Below are 10,645 nucleotides of genomic sequence, written 5' to 3' on the forward strand. Positions count from 1 at the left end.
GATCATTTCCCAGTAGTTGTACTCGCAGATGACACGGCCCTCATAGGCTTCAGCAATATGGCCGTATTAATTGCCTGTTAACACGCTTGTCAACTAAGGTGTGTGTAAGGTGTAGGTTCGAATCTTGGATGGGAATCAACCCAACAAAAGGACTAGATTCTGTACCTTACTGAGAAAGTGTAATCCAAAATAAAACATTTGTTAGATTTGACCACTTTCTAAATGACATCGAGTATTCATCACAGTAATATATACTGACGACAATGATTGTTGAACGGTATTGAACCATATTTGACATATACTAACGCTTAGTCTTCGAATATATATATATATATATATATATATATATATATATATATATATATATATATATATATATATATATATATATATATATATATGGACAGTTTTAAATCCTTCCTGTGTACATTGAATAGGATCACAAGTGAAATGGGAGATTCAGACGTTAAGGAAATCTAGACTTGACTCGCTAAGAAACTTTCACAGAACAGATAGGGCGAGGCAGAATGGAAAATAACGCGAATCAGAGACCCAACCCAAGGAAAGGCAAGAGAGACTGACAACCAAGCCGATCCAAGGGCAGTTGAAGGCGCTAACCACTTATGCCTTAATAAGACCTTGAAATACCAATAATCAGGGTGTGCTTGATATAGGCCGGTCTGTTTGAAACATACCCACTGAGATTGGAGATTCAGAATGCATAACGTTCTTGCAGTGAAGGAAAGGAAAGTAAACTGAGAGACTGTGAGACAGTCTATATTTGACCCCTGACAACTTAAAAGGGGAGAAAGCATCTGACAATCGGTCCGATCCAATCGAGAGTCCAAAGTCTTCAACGCTGGTAGTGAGTGTTAGTGACGACGTCCCTTTCAACACAGTTCACGGTGATACACACAAGAAAATATGGATAGTATTATGGATACTTTCAACAACATGGACACACTACAAAAAGTACTGTGTGTTGTCGGAGGTGGTGCCGTAGTCATCGTATCGGTTGTTGGCCTGAGGAAACTTTGTTTCAAGTAAGTTATAGCGTGTGTTTTTATCCAGTTAAGAGATACACAGATATTTCTACAGACAAACAAGTGACCCAGCTGACGCCCTACTGAGCGTCGTTCAGAGTTTCGTCCACTGAAACAGACGAATGCGAGTTCAAATACAGGTTCGTCCTGCTATGTGTGCGCCATACACGTGCTCGAAGGATTCGCCAAAATGTCTGAGACAAGCTTTTCCTTGATTCATTACGATATTTCAGTGGAAAGAAAAAGGCAAAGAAAGACTATCCTCGAGATACAGTGATCTTTCATCAGATTGGTAGAGGTCCCTACGCCCCAAGCATGACGCCATTTGCTGTGAAGCTGGAGACCTACCTCCGAATGGCCAGGATATCCTACCTGGTCAGTGAGTGAGTGAGTCAATGAGTCATGTTCCATAAGCCAGTTATCAATGTTCTTAAATTGCTATGTCAGGACACAACGTGATCTGGTCCAGGAAAGTACGTTCTTGGCTGTTTTAAGAACGATTAATATCCCTGCTGTACAAAACACTGATATAGCTGGATCACTAACAACTAGAGCCAAAACCATGACTCGTCATTCTAGCCCTAAGCCATTTATGAGTCTGTTTTCTATCATGGAACTCCTGTGATATTCATTCAGTTCGTAATTCAGTTTGTAATCATCCACACAGAACGTCCATGGAAGGCAACGTTCATCAAAGGGGAAATTTCCTTGGATTGAGTACAATGGACAGGAGGTAGCGGACTCATCACTGTGCATCGAGTTCCTCAACAAGAAGATGGGTGTGGACCTCAACAGGAACCTGAGTCCTGCTGACAAAGGTGTAGCTCAGGCGATGCAAGCCATGGTGGAGGATCATCTATACTGGTGAGGCACAGTCAGCTGGTACCGTTTAACGTCTATCTCCCTGTCCATCACACCCTAACACAAACTGCTACAACAATAGTCCAGTTATATGATTGCGGTCTGTGAATACTCGTTACAGACCAAGACGATCCAGTCATTAACATCGCGCGCATCGATATTTGTGATGGGATGATCATGACATGTATGACTGCATTAAGTTTTCCCTCCGAACCAAGTATGTTGTGATGTGAAAGGAGCGTCTCGCCTTACATCTCGTCTAGAGATACGCTGCTGACACATTTCATCATACTGTGCCTACATGTATGATTGAGTTTAGTTTTAGACAGCACTCAACAGTACTCCGGCTATATGGCGGCGATCTGTACATAATGGAGTCTGGGCCTGACAATACAGGGAACAAAAGAATAAACATCGATCTACGTAATTGCGATACAATGAATGCGTCAATAAAGTCAGTGAGCCAGACCACACTATCCCGTTAGTCGCCTTTTACAACTTGCACGGGTTACTGAAGAACAATTCTCTAACCAGGATGTTCACAGATCTGTAATTGCGTGAATAGAGAATGAATAGTATTGTTGTTTCAGGTTCCTTATCCTCTTCCGATGGCAGTATGACAACGACAAATCTCTCATGCTGAATGCTTTTAAAATAGGCAAGTTCATGCTTTGGATGATGCAAAGACATTATAAAAAGCACGCTTGGAGTCAAGGCTTGGGCCGACACACAGAAGAGGAAGCAACCGACATGTTTAAGAAGGATCTACAATCCCTGTCTGACTTCATTGGTAAGCAAAAATATGAAGGAATTGTGAACTGCATTGTATACATTGATCGCAATATAAAATGTTTTTCAAGCAGAGATTGTAGGTTTGTATGGACTAAGTTATACCAACTCGTAACTTGTTATGTTGAAACCGAAAATGGCAGCACGGGTGAGGAAAACTGGATTGCATCATAACTAAAGTGGGAAAGCATTGCAGGACGTTCTATGGCCTCATTCACAAGAGTTGAACAGGATGAAACTGCATCCTGAAATTTTGCACTTGTCATGTTGTTTGTTTTGTATAAATATGTATAAAAAATATTCATCTGTCCACACGTGTTGGTTGTTCCAGGGACGAAGAAGTTCCTTATGGGGGACGAGCCCTGTGAGACGGACTGTGCGGTGTTTGGTCACCTCTCACAGGTTTACTGGCAGTTCATGGGCACCGGATACGTCAACATCCTGAAGGGCAAGTACTTTTAGTTGACTCCATCTCCAATGACTTTATCTAGCCTCTTTCAGATATGTGATGTGCGTTCATGTGATGGATAAATCGTGATATTATATTGTTTCTGGGAATGGATTCTACTTCAAGAATATAGATAGGAGTTATTTGTTGTTGGAAACCCTAACATAGTTAACGCAGAGTTTAAGTAAATGCCAATAGTAGCATCAGTTGTAGTTTTTTTAAATCTTGAATAAATATGAAGATAATATTCTGTCAATGCATACATTGAAGACTTTACCCTGTACCAGCCTCAAAGTTCCTAACTGCGTAGACATCGAGGCTTATGCTGTTGATCATCGGATTGTCTGTTCCAGACTTGATTATTTGCAGACCGTTGTTTAACAGTAATAAAGATGAGTACGGTGTAAAACGTAACTCACTCACTCACTCACCAACCTCAGAACATCGGAGAATTCTTTTAACACAGGGTGCATAATGTACACCAACGTTTTTCTCATCACATCTCCATTCACGAGAGTTTCTGGTCTTTTAACCATACCAGTCCCAAAGACTCAGTAAATTCAGCTCAGAATCAAATGATCTGGTCGACACATAAATAAATGTTATCAGTTGTGAGATACTTGTTACATATGACCTTTCTCTTTTTCTGTAGATAAATACCCCAACCTGGCCGGCTACTGTGAACGTATGAAGGAAACCTTCTGGCCTGACTGGGACCAGTGCACCACACAGGGTGGAACAAAGGCGGCAGTCAAGTAGTAACTGTCCAAGAGCACTGTAATCGTTTTGTCATAACATAGGGTTCATAAACTAGTCGTCTGCGCAAACTGGGTAATTATCATTCATCACTATCCCTAAACTGACTTTGTACCTGTACATACAATGTCTGTTGATATATACTAGCGGAAAAGAGTAAGTGTGCATAACGAAAATGCATAAAAGAGGTAATCTTAGAAAAATATATAAATATGTAACAAAGCCGTGTGCATGAAATTTTAAGCCATGACGTGTCTACAAAGGGAGCGAACCTGACCACACGGTCCCTTAAGACGCCTCGTACGACAAGCATGAGCTACTGAAGATTAATTCCAACCCGGATCTTCATTTGCGAGTCATTAAGTGAATGATGTATAGGTTGTAAATAGTTTAACATATTATGAATGATAATAAGTGCGACTATGTCAATATTGTAGGCGGCATAATTTCCTAATACCCTCCGTCAACGGTTTGGTTTGGCAGAGACGACTTTGTTATAACATTTAAGCTTCTGTGATAACGCTGCCTTTTGCGTATATGTGATATTGAAACCACAGACTCACCTTCAAACAGATAAAAGTCTAGGACATTGCCGCCAGTGGTATTACTGCTGGTTCGTAGTGCGGCTGTAATAGCAGTTATATGTTCCATGGTGAATTTACAGAATCAGGTTATGAGGATTTTGTTTAGCATACCTCTCATATCTACCTGGATAATTGTACACAAAGGGGTGTTTCTTCGACGGTCTGTTCTCCCACTTACAATTATTTACCTCAGTCACTGACCTAACACCTCATTCACCTGGTAGGGTATCCTGGTCATCCGGAGATAGGTCTCCAACTTCACGGCAAACGGTGTCAAGCTTGGAGCGTAAGTACCTCGACCAATCTGATGAAGGATCACTGTATCTCGGGGATACTCCTTTGCCTTCTCTCTGTGGAATATTGACATTGGGTCCTCAATACAACAGTCATATTGTCGCCAATATCTTTCATCACTGAGGTTATGTGATAACGAATATTGTATATCTAAAACAATGTATCGGAAGTGTCCAGCTTCAGTTATCAAGCACTCCGCTTTTCAGAAATGATCTATGTAGCATGTCGATGATTAGGTGTTATCTGCTGTGAGGTAGTTATCACCAGCATCACGCCAGAGTACACACCCATGCTGAAAATGGCTGTGGTGGGGTGTTGTCAGGGGGTGAGTATCTTCAACACCTTTTAGAACCTTATTTTATCAGCTATATCACGGCGTGAGAGTTTGATGTGGCAGGTAAACCCGAAATAAGGAGCATTTACCAAAATACACGAAATAAGGCATTCTTGCATCCAACATGGGCCCAACAGAAACACAGAATCCTGAGTTCGAATCCTAGTTCGTCCATGTTCATAGTTGTAACAACGCATAACCTGGTCTTATTACAGAGTTCGTCCATGTTCATAGTTGTAACAACGCATAACCTGGTCTTATTACAGAGTTGAGCAAAGTGTCAAAGACCTATGGTCCTCATCACTTCCAGCTTTCCTAATATATATTGACATTATGTCGTTGTTTTTCTTAAATAATATTCATACAGATATAAAGATTGCTCGAACGTTATAGTGAATGGCCTTCCTTTAACAGCCCGTTGGTCTTGTCTTAAATCGTGGCATCACGAGTATAAATTTGGCTTAACCCTGCTTTGATTTTTAGTATCCCTGGCATTTTTTAGCAAAGCTTGAAATGACGCAAGTGTAAGATTTAACCACTTTATGAACCCCACAAGCATGAGTATGAGAAACCCAGAAACATAATCTGTACGAATCGACGGACGAAACCCACGACCTTAAACAGGTCACGGCACTTTGCGAGACTTACGTAGCTCCGGTGACAAACAACATTTTACGGCAATGGCGATACCACGGTTACAAGGGGCATGTTCTGGTTAATCATACTCGTCACACCTTGTCTGATTAAGAAAAGTATGAACTGCAACAGGTTTAAAAAAACACTTGGATCATATTGCATGAATTGCGCGTGTATGCAGCCAAGCGTGATAGTACACTTGGTCCAGTCTAGTGAAGCCATATTTTGTGGTCGCGCAATTTTGATCCAGAAATCGCTCAGCGGCTCGCGACAATTACGAGCCCTGAAGATTTTTGGCACAGGAGAGCAACTCTTCGTATCGAAATGAGCCTTTAAAGGTGCAATAAAGACACATGAACCATTTTCTAGGAATCCAGATTTAAAATTTTGCTTATACTTTGAGAAAAGAATCGTATATGATGCTGGTAAGTGTAATCAGAATCACTGAATCATAAAAGACTGTGAGAAGAGAATCAGAACTATCAGAACATCACTGATTGATTGATTGAATTAGAACTATCTCTACGCCTGCGTTTAGTCACTTGCACACAGTAGTAATAGGACGGCCATGTGTCATTATCAGCAGATCAATACATATGACTAAAATCAAGGATAACTGATCTGAAAATGTCATATTAGGATTAAGTTACGCAATGTCATCACATCTGATTCAGGACCATCACAGTACTGAATTGAGCATTAGTAAAGACTAATTACCATTTAACTGTGACATCTGCATGTCTTGAATCCCTTAATTATTATAAGTTAAGATGTGTAATCACTATCGTAAATCCTTATCTCTGATGTATTGTGCATTAACAGACAGCCACCGTGAACTATCTGTGCTGTGATATCGTTAATTCGCATTTGATTAATGACATAATTTGTGTCATCGGTAAATTAGCGGTAGTCCATAAGTGAAGTAGGGTGTCTCGCCCTTAGCGCAAGGGCAATGAAACCACCACAAATATTGATGTACAATGGAAGCTGTCTAAACCGGCACTCGCCGGGACTGAAGAAATAATCCGGTTTTAGTCAATGCGCAGGATTGTAAAACTGATGATAAATGTACAAGCCACAGACGGGACTGAGATTTTATGCCAGGGTTGACAACTTGCCGGATTGGACAGATACCGGTTTTAACAGCTTCCATTGTATCAATGTCTGCTAAACTGGCACATATCCAATGCAGACCTGCACCGATATCATCAACATAAAAAAACACGATCATATTCAATGACCCAAGCGTAAAACGCCTGTTGTTAATACTAGTTGGATACGATAAACCAATATCTTAAATCAAACCAGTAGTGATAGTTATGTCCATTGTTCTTGGAAGTGGTTTGTTAGCATACCCGATTACCTGACCTCAAACATTTATTTCCATTTAGGACAATAATAATCTACAGTAACTTATTTAGAAAATCTTCATCATGCTTAATACATTACACACGTATTGAAAAATAGTATATCCTTGTGGGGTAAACCGTTCAATCAGCCTCATTACCGTAGTTATGTAAATAAACTACGGAAAATATATTATTAACTACCTTGTAAGTGTGATTAACCTATACATGAAAATGACATATTTGATTACTGCATATTAAAATCGGTGAGCGCGCTGGCTAAAGCGCCAGGCTAGTAATCCAGCGAGGTTGAGGTGCCGTGATCGAGCCCATCTCTGACCGGGTGTAAGAACCTTTGAGTCAACTTTTTGTACAGACTTTTTCCGTGTCGTGACAACCTCCAGTGTGCAGTACACAACCCTGTGCACTTCAAAGAACCCACGAATCCGTTGGTATATGACCAGGTGGTGGTCACTTGAATACGTGCAAACACATAGGTACAGCAACGTGCAGTAAACATGGACAAAGTACTGTGACTATGTGTCCCAGTCCACCTAGCTGTGAATTGGGTACCTCCTTAGGATGAGAGCGCAACAATAAACTCTGTGCGCCTAGTGGCACCAGAGTTGAATACTCCCCAGGGAGTTGAAACTGCTAATACGATGTGACTCTGAGACGGACATCCAATGATCGAGGGAAACAAATACAGCGCCTTGACCAAGTAATATTGATATGTGCATTATATAAATATAATATAATAAATAATGATCTAATTAAATATATCGTCATGTAATTCTGACCAGCGTACTCGTTCTAACCCTTGAACTCTGAACCTACTACCAACTATATCCCCTGTACGTGTGTAAACACAACGAGCTGAATAACACTAAACATGCACTCTTTGATAAGCCACTCTTAGCGAGTGAGTTATTTAGGATCTGTGAACACAGCGCAAAATAACATGGGTCTGAACTTGCCCAGCTAGTGATTGGTAAAATGAATATCGATCCATGTAAATCAGATTCACTATGAAAATGCTGACCCATATGAATATCAATAGAACATATGTGGGCAATGCGTCGGATCGGTACACCAAGGCCCAGGTTCGATTCTAAAAATGGCGCATGGTTGAGTCCATTTCTGACATCGCTTTTGTAAAGGTGAAAGAAACATGGACATTTAGTCATAATACACATACTTCTGTAATCCAGATCTAGGGCCTGTAAGTCTTGCGAGGCGCTACTTCCGGTACCAAGCTGGTTTCCGGCCCCACACTGCCATCTGGCGATATGCGAGACAAGGTCAAACTTACTCCCGGACCAGATGTCCGGTAATAAGGTATATTCAAGAACCAGTTCTGGTTCTAAATTGCAGGTCTGCCCAGTATGACTTAGTCTTAATAAGCAGGACCGAGTGTATAACCAGGCTTGACTGTCACATCTGTTGACAGTGATAATAGTTTGGTACTTTTAGACCGGAAGTGTGTTGTTTCTGCAAGGATTACATGTATCCGTTTCTTACTGTCATTAGTCATGAGAACATTTGAAAAGGTATAAAAGTTTCTTTGTCACCGGAAGCACTAAGATCTCGCGAAGTGCCGTGGCCGACCTACACCTTTATCTCAGAACTAGTGATTTCATTTAGAAACTTACATGACCAGGTAGACGGGCCTATAGGCGGTTTCACATTTATCAAACGGTTTCAAAATGGCTGCAAATGGTAACAGGTGTATGTGTTGTCTGTGGCTTTACATCTCGTATCAGACCGGACTCGAAGAAATCATTTCAAAAGGAGAATTATCGTTTCTGGTAATAACATTGAAACAAGTAAACGCATAATCACTTTGTTTGTGTCGTCTGTATTTAATCGCTAGGTGTCAGAAATTGAATTACTGATATATTCAAAACATTAATTTGTCTGTGTCTTCAAATCGTGTTCTAATACAAGCACATTTTAAACAATTTCAAATATCAGTAATTCTTTTCATTCATATTCTCCATCCTTTCCGTGCGGGCCCTCCAGAATACAGCTAGCAAAACTGGAACAAGAAGTCCATATTCTAGCGGACCCACCCAAGCAAATATGGCAACTAAATAGGAATAGATTTCATGCTGGAAGCAATATAAACTCGTGACATTATAATCCTGTAAACGACATTTGACCGTATTTGACCAACACTAGGGATTTCTCCCTGTGAATATGTATTATTTAGATAAATAATTCCGTTTTAATTAAAGGAAACGTAAGGAAAATGAGGTTTTGTGAGACTACCTTACCCCAGGCAACTAAACAATGGGCGAGAGTGACCCGACAGGCCCTCAACACTTATTCACCTTGTATAATATGACCTTGAACTGCTGATAATTGCCGTGAGTGTGATTGACGACGGGTTGTGCAACACAGCGAAGAGCTCAGTGACATACACAGTGAAACTAACAGTGTTAAAAAGAAGTATAGGTGTATAGTCCCTACCCTAGTACAACATAACGGCAGGGGGACGTAACGACGAAACCACTCAGTCTTCAGTCGAAGTTAGATTTTACCACCAACGGAGGAACAGAGGATCGAAATCTAGATGATTTCCTAACAAAATGAGCTACAAATGGTCACAATCGGATTATTATTAAAAAGTTATACGCCACGACTCACCGAAACAGCTATCTAACAGCTATAGCAATTATACGCCAAAATCATGAATGAGCAAAGACAGCCAAAACTCAACTTTCAAATTATTTTGTTTATTAATTCAAGCCACATTGACAGCACCTGTGTAGGGCTAGATTCGATCGGCAGCAGCATTCCACGGGTCAGAAACTTATAGCAACATCTGCATAATTATCATTTCCCCGACTGTATACAGACATTTTTCCAATATCATCGGCATTCATACTCACTTGTCGGCCATACATGGCCTTGGCATTCAAGTGGACAAACCTGACACTCCGTCGGATGTAAGCCGTATCCACTCACGCAATCAAACGACAAGCGGGAGAACCCATGAAAACGAGATGTTGCAAGAATGGAGTTGATTTATTTCATAAACTGTATTAACGGCGTCTGTTGTATGACTAACATCAGACTGCATTCCGTGTACCAATCAGTAATTTGAGGCCCTTCAGCAATTTAGGTTCAGAGGTGACAACATTCCAGAAGCTGCACACAAAGATGTAAACGGGAATATTTTCACCATTGCCGCTCACTGTTGTATGGAATCCTACTGTAGGTGGAATTCAAACGTACACTGTTCTGCTGTGAATTATGTCTGTCACTGGAACGCATGATCACGTCAGTTAATATGTGTTCCAAAGCAAAGCTTCTTGTGACTGACATCACGTTACATATCTGAATTAACATGTGATATTTTCATATTGAGAGCTTTTAAATATTGCAGGAAATTCATTCCACGATGGGATTGCAAATGGTACATTTAAAACCATTTGGGCGGACACATGCTGGTGAGACAACAGACAATAACGTGTTTGTTTCCACTATGAGCACCGATGCGCCCCCCTCTCCACGCAGACGCACACACGAACACACTCTTTCTCAAAAGG

General features: G+C 40.7%; 1 protein-coding gene across 1 annotated transcript; it reads left to right on the top strand.

Moving 5' to 3' along the window:
- The first annotated feature begins 917 nt into the window (after window positions 1-917).
- LOC137277930 (failed axon connections homolog) lies at window positions 918-3,968 on the top strand. The gene is made up of 6 exons (XM_067809939.1): window positions 918-1,043; window positions 1,277-1,418; window positions 1,711-1,907; window positions 2,495-2,694; window positions 3,025-3,141; window positions 3,794-3,968. The coding sequence occupies exons 1-6, from the start codon at window positions 925-927 to the stop codon at window positions 3,898-3,900; spliced, it is 882 nt and encodes a 293-aa protein (XP_067666040.1). The 5' UTR covers window positions 918-924; the 3' UTR covers window positions 3,901-3,968.
- The last annotated feature ends 6,677 nt before the right edge of the window (window positions 3,969-10,645 follow it).

Source organism: Haliotis asinina, chromosome 3 (assembly GCF_037392515.1).
Source record: "Haliotis asinina isolate JCU_RB_2024 chromosome 3, JCU_Hal_asi_v2, whole genome shotgun sequence".
Lineage (NCBI taxonomy): Eukaryota > Metazoa > Mollusca > Gastropoda > Lepetellida > Haliotidae > Haliotis > Haliotis asinina.

What these genes read in the sequence shown, in the direction of transcription:
- LOC137277930 (XM_067809939.1), top strand. Translation starts at nt 925, where the DNA reads ATGGATAGTATTATGGATACTTTCAACAACATGGACACACTACAAAAA. An exon ending in ATCCCTGTCTGACTTCATTG is followed by an intron (nt 2,695 to 3,024) that starts GTAAGCAAAAAT and finishes TGGTTGTTCCAG; the next exon opens with GGACGAAGAAGTTCCTTATG. An exon ending in ATACGTCAACATCCTGAAGG is followed by an intron (nt 3,142 to 3,793) that starts GCAAGTACTTTT and finishes CTTTTTCTGTAG; the next exon opens with ATAAATACCCCAACCTGGCC.